Source organism: Clavelina lepadiformis, chromosome 3 (genome assembly GCF_947623445.1).
Source record: "Clavelina lepadiformis chromosome 3, kaClaLepa1.1, whole genome shotgun sequence".
NCBI lineage: Eukaryota > Metazoa > Chordata > Ascidiacea > Aplousobranchia > Clavelinidae > Clavelina > Clavelina lepadiformis.
The window spans coordinates 20097314-20123052 of record NC_135242.1 but is presented as its reverse complement, the minus strand read 5'-3'; the positions used below and the strand labels follow the sequence as shown (position 1 = coordinate 20123052).

At 39.3% G+C, this 25739-nt stretch overlaps 1 protein-coding gene across 3 annotated transcripts; it reads right to left on the bottom strand.

The window, feature by feature from the left end:
* Nucleotides 1-3: 3 nt before the first annotated feature.
* LOC143449679 (uncharacterized) lies at nt 4-25739 on the bottom strand. Of its 3 annotated transcripts, XM_076949977.1 has the most exons (19): nt 24978-25739; nt 24605-24781; nt 24112-24512; nt 23365-23532; nt 23055-23138; nt 21276-21329; nt 17458-17631; nt 17379-17424; nt 17086-17293; nt 15980-16117; nt 12581-12668; nt 9172-9315; nt 6675-6948; nt 5386-5462; nt 3791-3892; nt 2404-2564; nt 1752-1833; nt 1400-1653; nt 4-1277 (listed from the first exon to the last, which is right to left on the bottom strand). In XM_076949977.1, the coding sequence occupies exons 3-19, from the start codon at nt 24487-24489 to the stop codon at nt 869-871; spliced, it is 2841 nt and encodes a 946-aa protein (XP_076806092.1). In that variant the 5' UTR covers nt 24490-24512; nt 24605-24781; nt 24978-25739; the 3' UTR covers nt 4-868. The 3 variants fall into 3 exon arrangements, with proteins under 3 accessions (XP_076806092.1, XP_076806091.1, XP_076806093.1); XM_076949976.1 differs by having other exon boundaries at nt 17379-17631; nt 24978-25734; XM_076949978.1 differs by lacking the exon at nt 2404-2564 and adding an exon at nt 3076-3197 and having other exon boundaries at nt 17379-17631; nt 24978-25724.

Genomic DNA, 25739 nt, shown 5'->3' with positions numbered 1-25739 from the left:
TAGTTGTCTTTGATAGGCTTTAATATTCAACATTTGAATCAGCAAAATGCAACATTGCATGCAAAGACCAAATATCCACAACAAGATTGTGTAAAAAGTGTGACATGGTGTCTTCGAGTGAGTCTACATCGTCTAGACTCTAGAGAATAGCGGAAAAACGTAAAGAATGTGCAAGGATGAACGTGATTTAACTGAGGTTAATACCACTTTTGTAAGCCCACCAACGTTAAGAATTGTATGACTGGAATGTCTCTGTGCCAGGATTAGTTCTTACGCTGATTTGCAGACCTTTTTGGTGCAAGGGGCTATTTTAATTAAGCTAAATTAGATGCTTGCTTTATAAACAGCGACAGAAGCATCACCGACAAAAAGGAAAAACGAACGATAAGTCAATTAACGCTAATCTACTACTGCACCTTAACTAGATAGCAATATCAAAGACTTAATTGCTGTAAGTACCATTTCCGCAAAGTTATTAGACTTAGAATTATTCTTCAACGAAAGTTGTACATATACACAAAAGTACAATAATTAACTGGATTTGAACTATAACAGCTGCAATTGATAAGCAGTACGAGATCAAAATGCGAAATGGCACCGACAAAAGTTTTGCAATAACAGACAAATGCAAAAAATAACATAAATAGCAAAGCACTACGCGAGGGAACAAAAAAGAAAATTCGTCTATAATAATAAAATACGTACAAGATCTGTAAAGAAATTTTCAGAGAGAAAGGAGCCGAGGCGATATCCCAAGGCTAGCAGTTAATTAAAACAAGTTTTGTGCAATTTGTCACCAACGTTTCTTTTGTGGCGTGAGACCCAACGTGTCAAACTGAAAACGCGGTTGAACTCATGCAACCTCGAGTCATTCTGCTACAGAGTGGTCGTGGAGCATCGCAAAAGATCCTCTTGCGGACATCATTCCTTGGCGGAGTAGGGAGGATCCTTCTCCGTTCACTTTGTGACTGAGGTTGTGATGTAGATTGAGAGGTTTATCCGAATCCTCTGCGGAGTATGTGTCCATGGAATTCCTACTACCGCGCTCTTCCATGTCATCGTCGCGGGATCTCGACGGGCTGCAGAACTCCTTTTCGGACTCGGAGTTACCGTTCATCGCTTCTCCGTCCTTTGAAGAGGAGTAAATTTTAGGTCCCACATCGTTGCTCAGATGGGGAGAAGAACCGTTTCGTTGTTCGCTTTCGTTACTTTCTTCTATTTCTTCCAACTTGACACTGGTTCTATTGGAACTTTGAGACGAAAGAAATCTCTCACGACTAAAACAGAACAAAAAAGAGTAAAAATAAGAAGACATTTTTGCCGAAGTTTTTAATTAAATTACTTTATTAATTAACATTTAGTTGAATGAGATTGTTTCCAGTTCACGGACAAAACGCACCTCTCTTCTTTTATACTGTGATTACTGGACGTTGGTGAAATGCTGTGCCGTCGAGCGTTAGCTAGTGCACTTAGGTTGTTCGCTGCCTCGGTTATGTCCATTCCAACCGTCGCATCGGACGAGAGACTGTGAGTGATTCCGCCGAACCCAGCAGGCAAAAAACTACCGTAATTCTGGAGCGGATTTGTTCCGAGCATTGCTTGAGCTTGACTTGCTAACTGTGCCTGGCTAAAAGGATTTTCACCAAACGCCATCTGCAAATGAAAAATTAAGGAGTAAAAACGTTAGACAGCGAGTAGCGACTCGTGTCTATGAAATGTAAAAACTTCTTTTGTTACTATAAGACTTGTACCTGCATAGATGCGAGGCTCATTGGCGCGCCGTAGAAACTTTGACTACTGCCCACATCAACACGGCCTCGAATCGCAGGACTCCTGCAAAAATTACAACAATTCTGTAATATATTGGTTAGATTGCAAATATCTTTACAACTAACCACGAATAACGGTTGTTAACCAGTTTACCGTTAATGATGTTATAATTAACCTATGTAAATAGCGTAGTAATTGTTACAGCAAAGCCAGACCAATGCGCTGGATGCCTTTCAATGGCATGTTTGTCGGCTTTATTGCTATCAATTGCATTAACGGCCAGTTTAACCGGCATTTTCAACTGAAGTAAGCGTAAATAGGCAAATACTAAACTCAGACGACTATCCAGCGTTTTGGTACAATGCTACATGTTAGCATGCAAAGCAAGCAGATTAATGTAAAGCGACATGCAGGCAAGAGGCAAGCAAAAAAGGACAAAACGATAAGTCCATGCATGAATTAAATGTTTACGAAAATTACGCGTAAAATGTGCGAGGTACGGCGCGTCGTGCGTACGTCTTGAATTAATCTTCCACTAATTGGCTACTTGTTGGGGTACAATTCGATCTGACAATTGGCAGAGGAAAGAGGAAAGAGAAGGCGTTTTGGTATTTCGTTGTGTGACTATCTTACTGGGGGCGCGTCGCGTCCTTTTCTTCGTACTTTCGGGGTCTTCCCCGCTTCAAATGACGACCCTTGCGGAATTCCCGGTCATCGACTGTCCAGTACGAGCCCATAACGTCCTCGCACCTTCTAAAGCACTTATGCAGCGACAGGTTGGTGCGAATAGCACTCTGACATGAGACAAGAAGAAATGAGTGGTGGGGCGTAAGATGGTTTTTGTTTGTTAATCGAGAAACTTTTCTTATGCGATATCCGGGAAAATTCGAGCTTACACAAATTTAAGTTTGGTAGGTCAGGAATCAATAAGCCAAAACAAGCGTCACGATCGTTAATCCAAGGTCGAAAATGTTATAAATCTCCTTGTATTCTAATAAGTTTGCAATGTAAACGAAATCGTTGATTTTTCGCACAACTTAGACCCCAAACTCGCTGCACTGATGAGATTAATCCTTAAACTCTCGACGCCGCACGATGGGAACCGATAGGGGTTGATTGCGCTTGTCCGAGATTGTGTTAGTAATTTTTTGAAACGCGGTGGGTGAGAAGCATAACAGAGAAAAAGCATTCCCCGAACAAAAAGCACACCAAAGCAAAAGCACGCATCTATAGAAAATCTAACATTGCGACAGCGACATTTAGCAGCAGAACAAAACCAGCAGCAGCCCACACTAGGGGGCGTACCCTGAAAACTTTTGAGGCCTTCGCTTCTGGTATTCGCTCTCGTCGACGGTCCAGACGGCTCCCTTAACGTTTTCAACCCGAACAAAGCACTTATGTAAGCTGAGGTTGTGCCGTACGGCGTTCTACAACGACAACAGCAAAACTGGTAACGTGAGGTCGTCGTTAAATCGCCGTGTTATGGGCAAGAAAAAAATTTGGGGCTCAGCCCCAGGTTGTTATCCTAGTTAAATGTGATGTCTACTAATCAAGGTAAAATTTAGCAAGTGGCAGAAAAGGTTAACTAGCATAAAACCACCTATTTGACTCAATAAATAACTTAGAAATTTACGAAGAAATACTTTGAGTGGTCAAATACATGCTGGATATGATGCTTTGTTGGAATTGATTTACTCAGTTCTTAGGAGACCTGTTTTTTACTTTCAAGCTTATATATAACTAACAGTACAGTAGCCTACATGACTTACTTTACAGAACAATTTAAAACTAGGTTTGGAGTATTCTCAAACTCAACACCACTATGACATAAATTTGACATTGTTCCGAAAAATTTACATCCTACTTTCGAAATAAAAGCGTCACTTGTTTACAGAAACAACTAAAATAGAATTAAGTCAAAAAACAGGAAAACTGACATGTTGACTATATCAAAAACGACATCACAAGGAACGTGTGTTTGAGAGAATCGACCCTAATCTCAATTTAATCCTTTACTCACCTTCCATGTTGGCGCATTTCTCCTAAAGTAGGCAAACTTCTTCTGAAACCAATTGTAGATTTCATTCAACGTCATCTGGCAATCTGGGGTCTCTATGATTGCCTGTAAATTAAAAATAAAACGTGATGTATAAGCCTAAACAAAAAAATCGAATTGTATAGGTAAATGATGTTCCTTCTTCGACCACAAAAGCCTGTTTTGTAAGTAAGCCTAAAAGAAATTCGATTTTCAAAAATAAGAAATGCAGAAACTTTTAACTAAAAGCTAAAAACTAAACACTAAACTAAAAAAATTAAACCACATTTTCCGTCTCCGTTGCTATTAAAGTAAACGCATCCAACGAGTTGAAACATATGTACAAAAATTAGAAGTACAAAATTTAAACAAAAAATCATGTTTCTCGGAAAAAAATCTAAAATTAGTGAGGTGATTCAGACTGAATATTTTGACTTTGAAGCATATTACAGTTGTATATGGAGTTGCATTCTGTACAATTTTAAACAAACACATAATAACTAACTAACACCATATTAAAACTTGACATTAAATACAAACTAGTCCGTTGAAAACACCTTAAACGCAACTCGAATTGAAAAATTGGCGGCACGCACGTACATATTTAGCCTTGTTATAAAATCAAAATTTGGAATAGTTAAGTTAGATTAACCTGTTAGCAATGATCGGATTGATTGCGATGACTTAGCAATATAAATTAAGTCTAGTCAGTTGCAGGTCATGATGAGATATTTCAGGGATCTAAAAACAAGCAATATCGGATTTTTCTTTGACCGCATTAACAAAAAAGTGATTTAAAATTTTTTAGCAGTAGGAGTATTTTTTTGTTACCGTAGTAGCGCTTTGTGCCACAGCTTTAGACTGGAAGTAATGGTGGCGCTAAAGAGTAAAACCATGGCTTGCTTATAACCACTTACACAGTAACAAAGCTGTTTTATATAACTCGCCATGCAGTGACCCAAGGGATTTCTAAACTCACACTTCTAACATTTAACAACCAATTCAAAACATTCTTCGTAGTTTAAAGTTCATTAACAGGTGAATTTCGCGAGCCAACGCCAAGAGTACATTGCTAAGGTCAAAGAAATCTTCAACACAGCATTAAAGGCCATATATTATGTGATTATTTGTTTAAAGCTATACACAAACAAGCCCAAGTAACACCTGCGGGGATAAAACGACACGATAACGCTGGGATTTCGAACGTGTACAAGTCAAAAAATGCCCGGGATTAGGCATTAAACCCTCGCTCCCGCTACAAATAGACGTAGCAGGCAGCCTTGTCAAGCGTTAAGCGGCAAACATTCAAAAATAAACAAGACTTGAGTAATACCCGCTTTGTTAACGGCTGTTAAAGCAACCATCAATTTAGCAGTAAACAACTGGTCTGTAAGTCGTCTTTGGATGGTGCTTCAACTTGTGTGGCGCTGCATTTTTCGAATTTAACGAACCAGGAGATATACATTTGTGACGTAATAAATAACACATCGTACAGGGCAATTTGAAAGGAGATCTTTTTGCAAATACCAAGCATATAGTACAGTTAGCCTACATGAAACTGTAAAATATTTCCTACCCACCTGTCTGATCAGAGACGCGTAGGTGAATGGAGGCCGAACGTCTGCGGTTCTGTAAAACTCCTGGTTTTGAGTCAAATCTATGTGAAACAAACAAAATGTTTTAAAATCAGCAAACCTTGGCCAAGAGATACAAATCTTTCAAAAACGGAGCAGAAAGCTACAAGCTGCTTTGTTTGTCGTTACAACAAAATTCGATCGAAATTAGTCCATTAGCGAGGAGAGACTCAGAGATAAACGTTGCAAGAAGAGAAGAGAAGAAATATATCAATCGAAAAATGCAAGTAACATTTTCTACACATGGAAATCTGTCAGGTGGCGTCCGTATTTCCTATGGGGCCGCCATTGTCATGGGCATTAAGTCCAAAACCTCATACACACAAATAGGGAATATTAACACGTTGAAGGCTTTGGTTGAGGACCAAATCCCGATTCGCTTTATGTTTGTGACTATTGTAATTTTGGGCTTTTCACAATAGTATTTGTCACAGTGATAAAAACAGGTTCGCTTTTGTACGAATCGGCTACAAACAACAAACTGTATTCATTATTCAGGGATAAAAGCCATCATAAATAATTTAAATGTAGACAACAACAATCTATAAAGCGCTTTGACGCGCGCTTGTTTTTGCAGAGAAAACAACAGAGAATACGTGGCGGGGTCTCGGGACCAGATAATACCATTAAGGAAAATTTAATATAAACCCCGCATTCTGTTTTATTATGACCGAACAAAGGGGAGAAAAGGCGCATCTTAGAAGAAATCAGATCTTGACTGACAAGCAGAATTAAGATAGAAAGAGAATATGGGAAGCAAATTTCGTTTGTTACGCATCTTTGTTTCTATTTATGCGGAAAATATATAGCCAAGAAGCAGAGATAACGCCGTTTGACTTGGGCTAATGGCTTCTCATTTATTATTTACTACAAATAAAAGTAATGCAGTTTGTGCCGGGATAGCAGATGTTACTTGGCGGTAAATTAGTAAAAGCCAGTATATACGGAATTAAGAAGCCGTGTTATATCGGAAAGAAAAAATCTCTTCAATTTGGGCTCTTCTGATTCGACACTACGACCTCGTAACGAATAAACTTGAATCAAAAAAGGTCGCACAAATAGTACACCTAGCGTTAACAACTAATCCGTTTCATTGAACACTAATTTGCGCGGAATTTATTTTAATTTTTCCGTTCCTATCTCCGCCGCGTATTCGCCGCCTTGTATTTTTATCCCCTCGGAAATTAAGTCAGTTTTTTTTAAACAAAGCACTTAATTTTATTTGTTTAACTTACCGGCTGATATAGGCACAGCTGCCGAGTGCCTTCTCTTGCCCTGCAGCATCCCTTCTCTTGATCCGGAGCTGGACGAGAGCTGGGAGGAAAAAAGAGGCGGAGACGAAGGCAAGGAAGTCGTTGAAAACAAGGCAGGCGGAAATCCGCCAATCTGGGGACCGGAAATCGGGCTCGACGGAAGACTCAAGTTGTTTGGCGCACGATTGTTTAAATTCGGTCCAGACTGACTGCCAAATGGTAGAGTTATTCCAGAAAAATTGGCTGCAGTTGGACCCTATAACAACAAGACAATTCCCTCAAGTGGCAATTGAACTGGCTGTTTGAACAATATTGTGACAAATCAACATTCTAATCCTGCCCAAAGCAACTAAGTAGCATTCAGTAACTGCATAAACAAACACAACAAAAATGTTAATTAAGTGTTGTAGTCTTCAACATCAGACAAACATAACAGTTGATTTAGCCGAGTCGTCCGTGTCACTTATCTGCCAATTTGTAGCGTTTTGTATAAACACGAACCAAACTTGATTACGCAAATGCGTGCCCACAGGAAGATTGAATGCCCCAGTTCAAAGAGAATTCGACAAGTTATTGCCGGTGTCTTTGAACATTGGTACCATGCGCGTGAAAAGTCATTACCAAAATTACTGGTGGTTTAATTCGCGCATTTGTACCTTGTGGAAATATGTGATTATCACGTCATGTACTTGGTCGGGCAAATCACGTAGGCAACGTCAGCAGCTAGGAAATTACAGCCTAAACCGACGAAAAAGCTGAAGTGGAAATTTTTGCCTTTTTTCCTGCAAAGTTACACCTGATCTATGTCCCAGACAACAAAGCTGTAAGCGAATAAAATCCTCACGACAAAAAGGAAATTAAAACGAATAGATCAACTTTTATTTCTATACGTTGAGTCCTCCTGTTTGACAGCGTTATACATACGCAGTTATTTGCACGGTTTTACCAGCACAGTAGCATGTGAACAAGCAGTGTGTTGCACAAGTATTTGTGTTTTATAAACGCGACAATTGCTCGACGGCAGGCAACAAAAATAAGATAAAGCATCGAGTGACAAAGATAAAAGTCTTAGCGCGTCATCTGCCTTCAAGTTGGCCGCAGTAAATTGCGTTGTTGGCCCAGCTTTTCTTTTGGTTTTAAGGTCAAGTTGTCGAGGTCATGCCGACAACCAATCAGCCAGACTCGCAAGTTTTCCTTTTCGTTATTGAATCTTTTTGAGTGCGTCTCGCTCGTGTTTATTAGCGCTAAATTTCTGTCGCCTGATTATTTAGAAAGCTAAAGGGGCTTCAGCCTTAAAGGCCTCTCCTGTACTAAAGGAACAATTAAAGCCAACTATGCGTCGGACGAATTAATGAGCGGGAACGGTACTAAGTTGGACGACGATCCTGAAGAGTCAAGTTGCTCACGTTTTTGTCATGCGAACACTTGACGACATTCTGAACAACAAGACAACAAAAACCAATTTCCCCGACACAATTGCTGTTGTCTGACGCAGGAATCGTTTACGGTTTACAACACTCCGCGTGACATCACGCACACTCGGGAGAAAAAAGATTTCTTGCACTTAACAGGAGAACTACCAAAGGTGAAACAATGATCCGAAGACCTGTTGGGTAGAAGGGGAAGGGTTATTTTTGTCGGTGGTTTTTGTCATTTTAAAAAGCAATCCTGATGTAGAAGACGAGTTATGGTGAAATATACTTTCCTTAGGAGTCACGTGACTCATCTAAGATCACGTGATTTCTTATGTAAGACTCATTTCATTTTGTGATTACGCCGTTAAAAGAAAAAGAAAATGTTAATGCCGTTAAAAGAAAAAGATTAATAGAAGTTAGCAATACATTTGGCGCTGCTTGGTCGCGTTTTACATACAAGCGAAGTTGGATAAATTAACAAGCGTGTGCTTTCGGTCCACACCAGGTAAAGAGTGTGTTTAAGATATTTGTTCAATTGACGACTCTGTTGCCTTTTGCCCTTCCTCAGTTGCTACTGGATCTATAAATTGCCAATTGCAAATTAAATACAATCGCAGTGAGTTGTGGAAATGTTCGGGAAAAACAGATTTTGAGTGGACTTTGTTGTAGTTTTCTATGCTCCAATGGCCAGCGAGCTGCCAAGAAACGACAAAAAATCTGCCAGTCACGGTTACAATTCGATTTCTGCATCAACTTAAAATTACAAAACCTTCGTTGATAAACTTGTTGTAATGGCGGGGAATCTTACAATGGTTTAGCACGAATTTGCGGCGCTTCTTCGCAAACAAACTTCAAAAAATGGCCAACGCTCGGGTCGGATTTGTGGGTAATGGTTAACAGCCGTTAATGATGTATGACGTAATGGATAAACTTTCGCACCGGTGCGTCATGTTGCATGGTTATGCGAATAAATAATAAATATGAGAAGAAAAAGCAAAGTAAACAAAAGCGGATTGAGTTTTAATTCTATAACAAAGGGAAATTGTTATGCAACGAATGCTTACGTTAGATGTGATGCTATTCGAGAATTGTTCCGCTTTTCCGTTAGAAGTTCCCAAATTTGGAGGATCAGCATTTGCTTTTCCGTCTTTCCCGTCCATCCTAAGATACGACATCATGGCGTTGAGAACTTCTCGTTCCATGGTCAACTAGAAAAAGAACAGAAAAAACATTTGACCTAAATCTTACAGCTTCAGTTGTTGTTTGTGATGGCAAAAGTACCAAGATATAAGCCTACTCATTTTTCAATGCTAAATATACAACCACTGAGATTGAGATTTCATCAACTGAAGTCGTACAGAGTTCATGTTCGTAAACTTAATGGCCGACATTTCGATATGTCTTCTTGGTTTAGAAAACTTTTACCGGATGTCATATACACGGAAAAAGTGTTCCCGTTTGAAAACTCGGTAAACTGATGAAGCGAATAAAACCGCGAACTTTATGAAGTTCCAAATCACTGGTTTGAACGCGAACAATATATATTGCGATATAACGATATTGCGAGAATTACCGATATATTGTTGAGTGAAATTCTGCCAGTTAAATTATGCAGCTGCGACTTTGCAAAAACTGCAAACGTTCGTGGTTGAGAACTTACGGTTATGGGCAATCACAGCGGATTAGTTGATTAATTTTCGTGGCAGTTACTTGCCGTTCTATAACATTAACTTCGCTAAATGCGCAAAAACGTGTGTATTTTATGTCATCATCCAATTTTGATAACAGCCTTATGGTTTCCTCGAAAATGGATTCTTTGAATTCCTGTCAATGTTGAAATGATAAATAGTTGTTTATGACGAAGCCAAAAACTCAATGTTGCCAGCCATAATAGGTAAACTTTAGGACGATTTGGTTTGTTTATAGCACGCGGTTTGCTGCTAACAAAAGCAACACAACATGTCTTGCGGCCACTTGCAAGACGTCGAACGCATCTTGACCGTGTAACGAAGCGTTTTCGGCGATGGGAATTAGGGGTTTTGAATTACTGGGCTAATGGATCCGGCGTACACGATTTCGGCTCAATATTTTACCGGTCTCACAGATTTCAAAGAAGTTTACCGATGTTAATATCTGCCGGCAGCGTTGTGGTAGCGGTTTTCAGCTAAATAGAAAAAACGACAATCTGAATTAAAAGGAATATTTCGGCGACCAAAAGTTTTCACCTTCAAGTATGAACGATGAAGATTTTTTAAAATTATGTTTGAGAGTGATTTATTTCCTCTCTCAGAACAAAACTCTGTTGCCACTCTCCGTGGCATTTTATGTACTGCGAAACAGTGTGCAAACAAAATTAAGTTTTTGAATCATAACGTACGGAAAAGTTTCACTTAAAAGCGGACCGAATAGCCCAAATTTTACAACGGAAGTGAAAATCGCGCGATATTTGTTATGGGCGATGGTAAAAGTGAAAAAGACGCCCTGTAAAAATCAACTTATACGACCTAAACCTCACCAACCAGCCGAGTAAAACGAAAGCACAACAAATAACAGCAGCCATAAATTGTCTTCGTCAAATATTGCTACCATGTATTTGTGTGACCTAATACGCCTCAACAAAAAACGCCGTACGTAAAAACTTTATTGCTCGAATCGAAGATAGCGTTATAACTGGACGAAATGTATACCTACTGTATAGTCATAAAACAAAAATGAATTGAAAATGTCTTACGGTTATTTGTGTTTCTTATCAAATGGTCTATACAAAACTACTCTAAAATGCACCGAAGTGCGCATAACTGTAAAATCTTGACGCATTAGTCGTGTAATAAAAGCGATGGAATGCATTTTACTGTCACAACGCATCTCGAAGTGACCTTTAAGGTTTACATCGAAAAATATTGCCGCTTTGAAGTGTTGGAAATTAATCTATTTTTAATAAAGCCGTGAACATTTTTCACAAGTTGCTGAAAGTTTTAAAGCCTGGAAAGCATTGTTACAAGCACATATTTCGTGCAAATACAGCAAGAACGTAGAAAAAATACAACTTTGGAGTTTTTGTTATAGTTAAACAACTTTCTATTTATAAATTTTTACAAATATAAACAAATTGCACGTTTTATCTAAAATGTTCATTATAACCTGATTTAGCTCGTACGCTATAGTCAATACTTGTGTGGGTTCGGTTTATGAATATTAATCTATACGGTGCAGTTCGCACAGCGTTGCCCTGGCGTAACTATAACGACCGCAATTTGTAGTCAATCCACAATCTCCTGTCGAGGTAAAAAAAGCAAAAGATAAACAAACTTCCGCGCTCAAACGCGTTCACTCAGGTAACAGTTATTAGTTGCAATCTTTTCCTCCACTGTGCTTCTTATTCAGCACAATGCTTCAATTCTGGGCAGAAAAAGATGGAGATAAAACGGACAAGTGACGGTGAAAATGCTTGAAAGGTCTAAATTTGAACTCGACGTGTTTGCGGCATGCTTGTGAGTCAAACCATTAAAACAACAACTTCCTTCTGTCGTCTTGTTGTTCGTTCCGCCTTCTCATGAAATATTGAGGGTCATTAATCATTCAGTCGCGTTATGTTCGCTACACTCATCTATTTCAATTCGCATCCCAACTGTCAGGGTTAAGCCGATGGAACTGATGAGTCTCAATAAATGATACCGGTTGCATCAAATTTGGTTTTTCCCCATATTGTTTTCGGACACCTATCTGATGGTCACGTTATTCGCATATGACCATACACTTTGACATACAAACAAAACGGCATGAAATATTAAACCAAAATGGCGTTTTGGCTTGTTAGACAGAAAACTGGTTGTAGCTGACAGGTTAAATTGTTACCTGTCGATTTCAGATCAAGTTACACCCAAATAAAACACATTTGCGGTTTGCTGCAAAGCTACAAACGCGGGTTAGGCAGTGGTCATTTTGCTGGAATCTGTTGACGAACAAAGGCGCGCGGGTTTTCGACTTTCGTGCGAAAATTGAACTGTTTTTATTTCCTGGACCTTATCAGTCAAACATGTTTCTTGCATTTCCAAAACTGTGACTGTCCTCCAGAGTCGACCTTATAGAATTACGACAACCGTGACAAATTGAGTACATTTTGTCTTGGATTACGTTAGGCCAGCGCCCGACCACGTGTTTTAGCAAATTGTGGCTGAGGAATGAGTAAGGCGAAGATAGACATTCTGAAGTGATAATCTCAAGTCAGCAGCCGCTAAAACGTTTCAAGTAAACAATATTATGCCTGTTGCGTTTGTCGGCTGAAAAGAATACGTTTTAAAGCGTGGAGTTTAGCAAGTTGATGCACCCACACAAAATTGCTTTGAAAAAAGTAACTACTTTAAAATGGTAACAGAAAAAACACGAGTTTGTTAACGTTTTTGTTTGTTTCTTAACTTTCCAAGTTATCTATTTAACTCGACAAGCGGAAATAAACAGCTTGAGGCAACTCACCTGTTTATCGAGAGATCCGACCACTTGCATTTGGACTCGGCACTGCGCTGTGCTTTTGTCATCGAGGCGGTGGCTTTCGTTAAGATGTCTGCATAAAGATAAAAATCACATAAATTGGGCGTTACGTCAACAGAAAACAAACAAAAATTTTGTCTCGTTTCGGCCCACGCAAGACCCGTTTGCCACCCGTCAACTTCAAGCACGGATAACATAAGGCTGGAAATAATGGTTTGGGTTTAGTTTAACCAAGATAGGCGTATAGCAGGCATTTTATACCGTCGTAGTCATGGCGTCACAATAAAACAAAAAATCATATCTTCCGTAGCATGCACTGATGACAGACGATATGGTAGCGTCTGTGTATAGTTAGGTAAAGTTCAACAGAAACAAACCAACCCGTATTGCGACTCCCGTTTGGTAACTAATGCGATCCTTTAGGCAGATAAGCGATTTTTTTCTGGTTCCTAATTTTGGCGTTTGAGGTTATGCAACAACTTTCGTTCCGAGGGTTTGAAAAATTGAAAAACCATTTGCATTCTGCAGCTGTTTAGGTCATACTTGTGGACAATTTGCTGTTGTTTTATGATGATGTATCGTCATTACCGAACCCTGTTATCATTTATCTTATACCCTTTACATTACAAGATATCTAAATGAGACGGGCAATTTGTATCTCGCTACAACTTGTTCCGAACGGAAGAGAAAATCACGACATCTTTGAAAACGCCGTTTTACCCTCATTTTCTACAAAACCACTGGCCACAAGCTTCTGTATCTTGCCCCCTTATCTATGTAAACGTCCAATGTTAAGCGTTGTCATTAAGTTTACCAAATAGCACGCATGTTGCAAGTCATTAAAAAGCGCAAAAATCGAATGATGAAACTGAAGTGTGATAGATCACTGTCACCCTGTCAGGTAAAAAACACAAACTATAGCCTTAACATACCAGAGGTGTTGTAGCGCTAGCAGCCACATAAAATATCGGTGTGGTTAAAGCGATTGCCGGGAAGTACTTGGGTGTATACCAGAAAGCGTGTAAAAATGCAGGAAGTGGCCCACTTTCAAAAGTTCAATTTCTAATAAATCTTCCTCCTTTAACCTCTGATTTCCATGGTGAGGCGGGCAATATTAATAACGTTGTATAATCATGATTTCAAAATTATAGGTTGATTCGGTTATCATAGACTTTCTAATTGGTTACCTGATACAACTGCTTCGGTTCACGTGTGCGCTTAAACCTGTGCGCCAAGGTGGCAGAAGGCTAGTGCATCTGATTGGTTATTCTAGTGTTGCTTAATTACACACTCAGCACTCGACGGGAAATTCCAATAACGTCAAGTTTGTGGACAAATCGTAGTTTGTTTCAACTGTACATTGTCATTACAAATGGGATGCTTTCGGGCATTTTTGCGATCACGTTTGAAAATATTTCTGGAAAGCGTTTGACACCAAACGACGAAGTTTGTTAAATTGTATACAATACTTACTTGATGGTCACTCTGTACTAATAATACGGGGTTGGGTCTGTTGCCAAATTATCTGAAACACTTCCCATTTAGATCACAAGAGTACTTCACGTTGAAATTTAAACCGTTTATTACTGTGACCGTAAATACAATTAAGTAGCAGGAACCTGTATTTTCCTTGTTGTGGAGACGTATCTTAAACTTTTAAGAGTTACTTACACAAGGGAGTGCCGAGTTGTAAAAACTGCTTTTGTTTATTAATACGTCTCTGTTTGGAGCAAAATGTGCGTTATTGAAAAAAGCAACCTTTATTAATCTGTAAATCAGTTGATTTGAATAATTAAGAAATTCGGAGTAGCCTATTGGCCACATAAATGCTTTCGTGTATCCTTAACAGCAGTTCGGCTTTGACAACTTAATTCCTTGCCTTAGTTGCATTGCTATGACAAGTGCGGCTTATAGATACATCAGAATTTGTTTATAGATTGCCACTACATGTCTGCATGAAGTCATAATCGCATAAACCTATGCATCGAAGGAAATTAACCAACCGTTAATTGCCGTCTTCAACATAGCAACGGAATCGACCGAAGTGATAAACGTTATGCTACAGATAGATAAATAATTTAACACACGGACCCAGCAATGAAATGGGCGGCATTTAGCAAGCCATAACACGAGACGGTAAACGCATCCAGCTTGTAATTATTTACTGCAAAAGGAAACCGACTCAATCTGGATTTAACCAGAATTACAAGTCAGCAAATATTAGAACAGGCAATAAACAAGGGTTTGACGAATATCTATAAAGTCTAGAAGTTAATAACCTATAGAAGTTTGTAAAAAAGACATCTAATAAATTTGTGAAACTGTAAAAATGCTACTTCGATGTTTTAAGAAACAATATATTCTCATCGTATCATACCAAACTTCTACACGCCTGTCCTAATGAAAAACGAAAATGATTTATAAAAATATTTAATAGTTCGTATATGCGACATCAGGGTTAAAACAATTCTCAGTACAGGGTGATTGATGCCAACATACAATTTTCAAAGCAAAGTTATCACAAATTAAAAGATATTCTCCCATGCGGCCAGACTCAGTTGTAATTTCCACTTGACAATTTACATTCCGTATTTATTTGTAATTACAATCCTAAACCAGAGACGAGAAAATTTCTAGAACGGCGAAAGGCCTTTGGGATACTTGTCCTTATAGTTACATAACACAGGGGCAAATCTCGTTATCACAAAGTACCAGAATTTGATCCACAAAGTTCAAACTAATCGCTTATGTAAGGCAAAAACGATGATTTACTTATGTTTTACCAACTTTGGGTTTAGTTTCTGTGCTAGTTGTTATCTGAAATTATCACCAATATCATTTTCGTGCAAGTTTTGAACTCTTTCCGGTTTAGTCACTTCCAGTTTATTATGTTTATTTTGTTTGTTATATATTATGGATGTTTTAGCAACTATCTTTTTTTTGGCCCCACCGCGCCATTGAGGAAAATAAAATGATAATTATGACAGTTAATTTTACAGATAAAAATGTACGGGATTGGCAGTGTTAATAGCCGGATGCATGCACTATAACGGTATAAATAATTACCGATTGACAAGCATCGGTAGTTTAGCATATAGCGATGGAAAACCCCGAGTCATAGAAGCCGGAAATGCTGAATTAACAATTAAAGTTTTTTAATTGCGAAATAATATGCTGCTATCCTTATAAAGCATGGTCGTGTAATTAGTTAAACGTTCATAAATGCGATCATCTTAAGTAGGTGAATTAGCTTTCATGTCATTACAAATCCCAGCGATACGGTCAGTTATAACATTAAACATTCTTCACGTTCGGCCGAGGTTTGGCTTGTTGTATGTGACCGCCCTAGCATTTATCATCTTGACTATTGGTAGGCTTACATACCTGTGAAATGCCGCAGTGTCGTTACATTCCTTATCACAGCTAGGCCACCGGCAACATCCGCGGGAAAAGAGAGGTTGGAGCGCGGCTGGAAGTCCGAGCTCGGGTGAGCTCTCCCGCGAAGATGGGTTGTTGGAGATCCTGGAGGGAGATAAAAAATTCACGATAAAAGTTCTGTCGTGCAGCAATGCCGCTTATCAAACAAACAAAACCAGTTGGTTAATCCGCCAAAGTGCATTAGACAACGGGGTATAACGTTTTCAGTCCAGTTTTCCTGTTAGGGCGAGGAAATTAAGGCATATACGGACATCGTTTTAATCTCAACACGAACCTGTTTGCAAGCCTCTGAGCTGTTTGTTGCCAAAACAGGCTGAGATATTTTTGTTTGGGGTAACTAGCGAAAACGACACGCGGGAATGAGACAAACGCATGCAATGCTTGCCCTTATTAGCGCCGAAAGACATAAACAAGGTGAAAAGATGATACTGCATGGAACACAGACTTAAATTGTTGGGCAAAACTGCGGCTTACCAAACAGGACCAATTTAGAGAAGCGCAAATTTTTAAACCGCTAACAGCTTCATGCAACATGGAAATACGAACGTTAATCTATTTTGGGTTAAGGGGAAAACACTAGATTAGGTTGAGCAAGCAGTCCAAGTAAAGCAGGCTAAACGTGGACCGGAGCCCATTGGGGTTTGCATATATAAACGAACATAAAATTTAAGTATGTGTCATATGCGCACTAAACAAGGTTTCCGACATTAAAGGCGCTTCTGCCAATCAGCCGTTATTAAGCGGCGGCTTTCACACACGCTGGTAAATAAATAATGCGAGAATCGATCACGATTTTTTATCATAAAAACAAACAACTGGTTCAAGACAAACCGTTGCAATGCGATTTGAGCATCTTTAACATTTTGTTGGTAAACACCGGACAATCTTTTGGCACTTTACACAACTCTTAACGTCGAAAATTAATGGCGTAGGTGTGCAAATGTGTGCAAACGCCTATTCAATGTGACATTTATCTGGTCCAGTCTTTACGATTTTCGTTGTTTTGAGATGAGCCACATATTGAGTTCGTTCGCAAAAGGGTTTTTATTTACCTCCGAGTACTCTCCCTCGCGTCTCCGCTAGATGACTCTCGGCTGTGGGAATCGATTCGCACTCTTCCGGGTGACGTCATGTTTGAAGGGGAGCTCATCTTCCTGGATGAGTTTAGATTCGTTTGCGGAGGGGCATCTTTCCTCATCGTGGAAGAAGACTCAGCCACCTGCTTCATCAACAACTGCTGTAAGTCAGCAGGAGAAACATCTGGAAACAAGTTAAACATTTAAGCTTTAGCAAGGGGGCGTAGATTCGTTTGTTTCGACCTTAATGATACAAGTTGATTACTGACCACTTCCTGGGGGCATCGGCCTGCCTTGAGCCAACGCCATAGCTGCGGCTAGGCCTTGCTGCTGTAAAGCTGCTGCTGCAGTTGCTTGTTGCTGTTGTTGCAATTGTTGCAGGTGCATGAGTTGTTGCAGGGCGAAGTTTTGTTGCATTTGTTGCTGCTGGTCTTTGGATAATTTTGCTCCGAATCCGGACTCGGAGGAGTCGTCTGTTCTTCCCGGATTGGCTGCCTCTTTCTGTTGCTTTGATGCAGCAAGCTGAAAAATTAGGGAAATATAAAAACTGAAATCACTAATATCGAAAAATGTCAGTGGATTTTTGTTTCATTTCAATTCAATCTACGTATATATAAATATTTCGATAAGTATCATCCATCATTTAGGTTCATCAAAAGTTGTGGCAAACATAGCTGCGCTGTAACATACAATTTAGATAATATTTGTTTACCCGCATATATTAATCCGAACTAACAGACGTTGGTTTAAAAATGAGCGAAACAGCAAATACAAAGCCTGCCAAACCCAACGTATATTTTCGTACATGTTTCAAAAGGAAACTAAGGATGTGACGGTTAGCTAAAACACCTTCATCTCGCCACACCCGTAACATAAACGCAATACCTGTCCTTAACTATGTCTATTAACTCGATTATTATGGATAAGTCAACTCAAAAGGTATTGACGCGCATGCCCAATAGGTTTACTAAATGGCTTGACACAACGGTGTGCGATGGGGCGTGACTGGACAAAATGGAGTCTACATTAGGAGGCAGTGAAATCAAACGACGACCGTTATGAAAATATGAAGAGGACAATTAACGTGTTTTTTTTAGACGCCGATAAACAAGCAACAGCGGAATATCATGGCATTCTCTATCCCAATGATACAAACAAGACAACACAAACAATGCCTACGTAGCTTTTGTCGGGTAGGAGGGAATGGATGATGGGGAAGCAACAAATGAGGTCATCGCGACTACGACTAGAACAACATGTGTTTTCACTGAAGTGGCCTACGCTCTAATTATTGTCATTTTTCGAAACTCGAAATGCATAAGCAACAATCATAAACGCCACTTCGGTCAAGACATGCCCGCAAATTCCTAACGGCTTTATGACTTATACACCAGCAACAAACGTTTAACTTTGGGTGCTAATTAGTGTACCATGGAGTAGGCTCCGCCAACCGCAAAGCGGTAACACAGTTTGCATAGGGTGAAGATTACTTGTTTCAATTACTCGGCGTTCGGCAAATCTGATACACGATGTTAATTGCATTTTGAACGACGAATCTGGGCGCCCATATGTAAATGACAAGGTGCAGCGGATGTTGATGAAACACTACACACACTTAATCGGACGGAAATTGCTACGTTGCTATGTCTCACCTCAACTTATTAACACCAATATACGTCCTTATTGAGAAACGTTCTGGAAGATTGACATTTTTCCGTGAACGTAAAACAAAATACCAGGCGCTTATCCGTTAAAGTCTGATCCGCTGAAAATCTTCAGCCGCGGACGCTTATTCCACCTGGTCGTGTCTTCCGCTTTATTGGCCCCAACCCTTACTCCCTAGAGTAGCTAGGCAAATGCGAAGATGGAATCTTTTGTCTTAGGGTCCGATTTATTTACGGGGAAAGCAACTTTTATTACAATGCTTCCATTTCCTGCCTCAAGCCACCCACGATGCACGTTGGTATACTTTGAACACGATTCACGTCATTGACAACACAGTTAGGACCACATTTTACTTGGAACATCGTTGTGAGGGAAGACAGTCGACGTTTATAAAATCAATAAAATTTGTTCAACCATTTCTGATGCAACGTATATAGTCGGAACCATTATTTGTAATTGGTGAGTCATAAACATGCGGCAATATAAAACTCAATTTTTTCGTAACTGTTACAAAAAAGTTCCTTTTTAGCGTCTATGCGGTTTTAAAGCATGTTTAAGAACGCTAAAATTAGAAAATAGTTTTATCGTCGGTTCACGTCAGTTCGAAAAAGTTTTACATGAAGCCTCCATTCTAAGGCAGTTTGTATTACCATCTACTTGATAATATTCATGCGATGAGTCACCGCTTACTTGTAAATATCAGTCGAATTGCGCCTTTGATAAACTAGACGTCCCTGAGACAGGTGTGCCTAAGAATTTTCAGTTTTGCTGGGTTGCAATGTTGCTGTGTGAGTGTGACGCGTCACTTGAAATCGACATTTCTCGAAGAATTGGCAACTACGGAATTATTTTGCCATTGAAACGTTGCTACAAAATGTTTAATTTACATATGTTTTTGGTTCAAAGCGCTCCGAGAGCTGCCAAATTTCACACCTTTTGTGGGTGGCATAACCCAGACATAATCTAGGGATAAGCGTCACGGGTGACACATGCATCGTTTAATAGTTACATAACCCCGTTTTATTGTTCCCATAGTCCAGGTCACTGAAAATGGCAAAAACGCAACCCTTTGATCGGTTATGCAATACGTAAAAAATCAGCTTCATGACGGGTTACAAAAAAACCATTCACTCACCAACGGACTAAACTATACAAACATTGGTTTTTGATGTTACTTATGTGTTCATTTACGATCTCATCCTTTAATCTAATGCGTATCTGGCATTTTAGAAATGTCGGCATACTGCCTAACAGTTTACTCATTACCAGTGGCAAACCGTCCAAAAATAACAGCCTGCAAGTAGTACCGGTGTAGTCGAGTTACAGGTCTGAACTTGCGTATTCTAACCCAGTCTGGTTTTGTAACCTACTTAACAAGTTGGCAAGGAGGGAAGGCAATCTGGGTATCACGCGGGGTTAAAAACGTGATGGGTAAAACAGCAGAATAACCAACTTAAAAAACAGCAACTGATGACAAGCAATTACATGAAAGAGACGTTTCGAAGATTTAAGGCTAATCGGAATATTTTGTGATTTGAAGATTTTATCTAGGCACAAGAAACAAATTGTTGGCTAACATGGAAACTTTTCATACAAGCTGGCATTATGGGTAACAGCAGACACCACATGTACATTGGTCCAAGTTCTTGTCTCGAAAAGGTGATGAGTCAGATGAAAATGAAACAAATTTGAATTCGAAGATTACAGGTTGGACAACTATCAACTGAATTTAAACTGATTCTATCAAACTAATGCTGATTTCAGGTTAATTTTGCATAAGAAACACGATTGTAGCTGTGATTTCAGAACTACCATTGTAATTGCTGAAATCGTCCGTTTTGACCCGTTGTTATACTAAATATGGTAAGGCTTGACATTTGCAGAAGAAATGTATTAAGCGCTAGCTGGTAGTTTCTTACTGGGCTTAAGTGAATCACTAAAACCACTTAAAGGATGAACTTGATTTTTCAATAATTTCTTTTTGGTTTTAATAATTTTAACAAAACTTAATACATTGGCCACACTGACAGTCCATGGATCTACGCAGACTAGACATGGTGTGTTGTCAGCCTTATTTAAGAAATCACTGCTCTTCAAAAGAGTACAGTGTTGTGCAATAACAATAAGCTTTGATCTGTCATTTTAAGGTTGGAAATGCCAGAAATAAACTTACTGCTCCTTCTCAAACTAATACTTGATAATCAAAATAACCGAAAGTCTTCAACAACAAAAATGTCCGGCGCACCTATGTTGACAGGTACACAAAACAATCACAATAGCACAATGGGGTTAATAACAATAGCACCGACGATGCACGTAGGTCAATATGACAAGCCCATATCGAGATGTAATAATCGATATTAATCGGAATTGTACAAGGGCTTATCCCAACAACAAAAAGTACAAACGAGAAATTAGATTTTCTTTTGAGTGTACCGACAAATACGGCGTCGATCAAATTGTATTATAGTGAGACTTTTGATACGAACTCAAAGCCTTACCTGCATTTGAATGTGTTTCTGATGCTGCCTGTAGAAATCTTGTATTTGTTGAGCCTAAGACAAAAAAGTTTTTGTTCTAGTAACGTTAGTTACCACAATAAGTTCATATTAATATCAATAACCAAACAATGAGTTTTTTTATTACGAGCTTAATCACGTACGACCTAGGTTACACATCGAATGTCAGCATAACGTCAGATTATAAACGATAACCGACTAGGTAAAATAGCCTGATTAACCTACTTTATACTTTGACTCAAACCTAAAAAGTTCAATGAGTCACAAACGTGGGTATTTTTAACTTTTCACTATTAGGAAAAGACTAACACTTACGGTGCTAGGATGAACCTGGTTGTCGTTACCAGCCAAGAATCAGGTCAGTCAAGATATATTTCTGCACATTTTCTAATCCAATTTTTTACGCACATTTAATTGAAAGGCAACGCCGGTTTCGTAAAAAGATAAGACAAAAAATCTACAGACAAGAATCAAGCCAAAATAACGTTTGTAAACACGCCTCGTCCAAACAAAAACAGATGAATGGGATAAGGGGCAACTTAAGCCCAGTCTGGCGTATTTTGTCGACTCGATAATTAAGTCACTCCTGTAGCGAAAGAAATCACTTAAAATAATTTTCTTTGCTTTCTCGCTGTGTATGGCAAATAAAGACAACAATAACATCAAAGTTTTTTGGGGGGATTTTAGCCCTGATAAGATGGAGCCAATGAACAGATGTTATCGGTTTTAATTTTAAACATTAAGGTTTTAGTAATACCGCCAAACAATAAGCCTGATTTTCTGACGTGTTTATTAGGCCGACAGCTTCTAAAGTCATTAGGGAAAGTACAGTAACATACAGTTTACTTTTTAAAAGTTGCTGTTTTTAACAAGCAGGCACAAAACCCACTCTTTTTGAAACCATTACCTTATCAGCGCCCAATCTGCAAAGTCATATCATGCTACCTGGCGCATAGTCACTATAAACATGCAAACCAATTTGGGTAACACAAGTTAAATAGCTTGCAAGTAAAAGAGTAGATTACGAACAAATGCTTTATACAATATTAAAACTGTTATAGGTTAAACGAAACAAAAAATGTATATAAGTGCCGTCATGCTTGGGTGTAATGTTTCTGTGCAAACCCGAAAGACGGCGGAAGCAGTGAGGGCGACCGCATGTTGCTGCGATTAGCAATCGCCCGTTCAAAGCGGAGAGTTTGGTCCATTAAGCAAAACGAACGACATTTGATGGAGCGTAAAAAGTCGACTGGTTGTGTGACCGGCAACAAATACCGGCTGTTGCCGTGTTTAAACGATCTGTCAGGTTAATCCTTCACGGAAAAGCAGAAGAAAAAAATAGGGCAGACTTGATGCGAAACCCGACAACGGTCGAAGTCACTGTAACTTTTTTCCTATCATACCAAAATGGCCTTGTCACGTCAGTCACATATATAGATATTATCTGCCGAGTAGTTTGGGCGGTAAGATAAAGGCAAAAAATTGTTTGCCGTAAACAGCACAATCGATTACTTTGAAATGCGAACTGCTGTTTACATGAAATTTTAGCCTGATACCTAAGACATAATTGAATGTACGAGATTAAATTTTAAATTTTGCTGCGTTTTGGTCAGGTTATCAAGCAAATCATGCAAACGATTCCTTCACTTTTGACAACGGCGCGCTATCCTCCCGTCAGGCCTCATCTCGAAAGTTAAAGACAGGTTGACTGTGTTTCAAATATACCACGAGTGTGACGGTCAAAGATACCGTATCAGTTACCTGATGGGCTGACATTGCTTGTTGCTGCATAATTGCTTGCAATTGTTGTGGAGACAAGACTTGTTGCGATAACAATTGCTGCATCTTGAAAAACAAATAAATCTATGAACACGGATGCATATTTTCAAAAATCGTTAAAATGGATGTATGTTTACAAGTAAGATTAATACAGCAATTATCTTTCATCTCAGACCCCAACGGAAAATTACAACAACAACGAGCAGATAAGATCACAAACAAATACAAACAAAAAACATCGCAAAACACACTTGAAGTATTCAAAAAAATGAATTTCAGGTTTTCGTTTTACCTGGTTTGAAAGAGCGGACGCGTTGCCGGGTAGAACTCCGGCTGCGAAGGCAGCTGTCAGAGAGTGCTTCGCTCTCCGGTTCGCATCCTCCACCGGACTAAGTGAAGGAGCACTCTTCAAAGATGCAGCAGCTTGATGCTGCTGATGAAGATAAGCAAGCTGCATGGCCTGGAAAAAACAAAGATAAATGCTCAGAAGAAAAAACAACGCTTTTTATTTGTTTTAATCAAAAACGCTGGCATCAAGAGAAAAATTAAAGTGGTTTTCGGTCGCAGAAACTTGTCAGCTTTTTATTAATGTCATGGATGCATGACAAAGGATGCACGTTTTGGTGCATCTTACTATGTATGTTACAATATCGATCGTTCACATTAAAACGACAAGTATTGGACCCTTTCGTAACTTGACAGTATCGCTTGATCGATATAATCGATACTCCAACGCTTAAAATCATGGTAGTCAAGCAAGTTACTACAGGTACGCAGGCTGAACACACAAATAAACAAACAAACAAATAAATGTATGATATAATACCCAAAGAATCAGGTAACACGAACTTTAGGGGTTAATTATTTATGAGACATTACCTAGCTGAAAATGAACAAAAACCCCGAACGTGATAAACTTACAAGTGATGAGATTTCCTTCGTCAGCAAAATGCTACCTTTTTTCGGTAAGTTATGGTTGATAAGTTATGATTAAAAACAAATTATTTCCAAAAAAAATTGTTTGAACGACCTGACTTACTTGTCTTTGTAATAATTCAAGCGCGTTTAACTCCGGCGCTCCTTTGCCGTTTAAGGCGGAGAGGTTTTCCTTGAAAAAGGTTTCGGTGGGATATTCCTCCGAGAGACGAAGTGCCTTATTGTTTGTGGATGCGGATGCAGGAGAGTTGCTTCTCCTCTTGCTATTGTTGTTCAAATTGATGTTTAATCTACTCTGGCCTGACGATTCAGTCGTTACGTTTTCGGCTTCGTTATCAACGGACTCCGAAGATTTTCTTCGACTTCTTCCGACGGAGGAGGCGTCCGATCCGGTAGGAAATTGCCGCAATTGCTGATAGGAGTTGTCACCGAGGTTCAGTTCTGAATCGGGCTCTTCATTCTCAAAACGCGTTGGCCACATAACATATGCACATCAGCCGTGCGCTACAAAAAGAGAAAATGTAATTCTTTATAAATTCTAACGCTGGACGTTCTGGCTTCAGCATACATTGCATATAATGCTTTTTGAATTATACCGCAATTGAAGCAGCAAAGCAATGCCAACAGTTCAACCCAAAACTGCCCACATAAGCCACAGTCTGCGTCAAGGTTGCATATGCAGTAAACATGAACCGGTGTCAATCTGGTACTGGCCGGGTATTTTTAACCTCCGCCGTCACGAAAGTACGTCACAGAGCTTAAATCCTTTGTCCCTAAATAAGCGGCATACGTTTTATTAATACGCTGAACCTCATTTTTCGTTAATGCGATCTTCGTAACATCGCAGATTCCAAAGCCGATAAACAAAAATAGAACATTGGCCCAAACTTTTATCACTCTTGCTGACCCTGTCTTTTTTCTGTTTTTTTTAACGAAAAATTTGCAAGCTACCCAAACGTTTGAGCTCACTTGGAATTCGTTTTTTCAATCCACAAGTGTTGATTGCATCCGTTTACTCCGAAAGTTCAACAAATTACCATCAAGCATTCATGAGGGCGTGTCACATGAAGGTAAATTGGCACCAGAGTGTGAACACTGCCTACAAACGTACCTAACCTAACTTACGTAACGTTCACTGTCCGTTCACCGCCTCCCTTTATGTAGCTAAACTGCTTTAAATATTTCACAACTAATTTTCAGCAAAATTCATTAGTTTTGTCTAGGATCCTAAGCTGGGTTTGCCTATCAACTGGTAGAGTGTTGCAAGAGCTCCCCCGCTATGCCGGTATATGTCACTTCGCGGTAAACAGGAAAGCTAGCAAGCCAATACAATAGAGGCGGGATGCGGTAAACAGGAAGAGCTATTTGGCTGCAATACACACAGCGACATGCTGTCAAGTATCATACAACATGTACTGGGGCCGATGAGTCCATGTTCATAAGCAAGCAGTACTGGCAAACTTTATTTGCTTGTGCAAAACAACTAACTTTTGTTTCTTTTCTTTTTATCGTACATTTAACCATACAAAAAGAAACATATAGCAATGTTTTCACTTGACCGTAATGAACTGCCTTAACCTTATCGAGTCGGCACCTGATAAATGGCCGGAAATCGATCCTCACTTTTGGGTGACATTTAATAACAACGCCGATCAATCACTTTCAGCTTTCACAGTCAGCATTTGTCTAGGCTGCCACTACAAAATGTTGCGCAGGTAAAAATATGGCGAA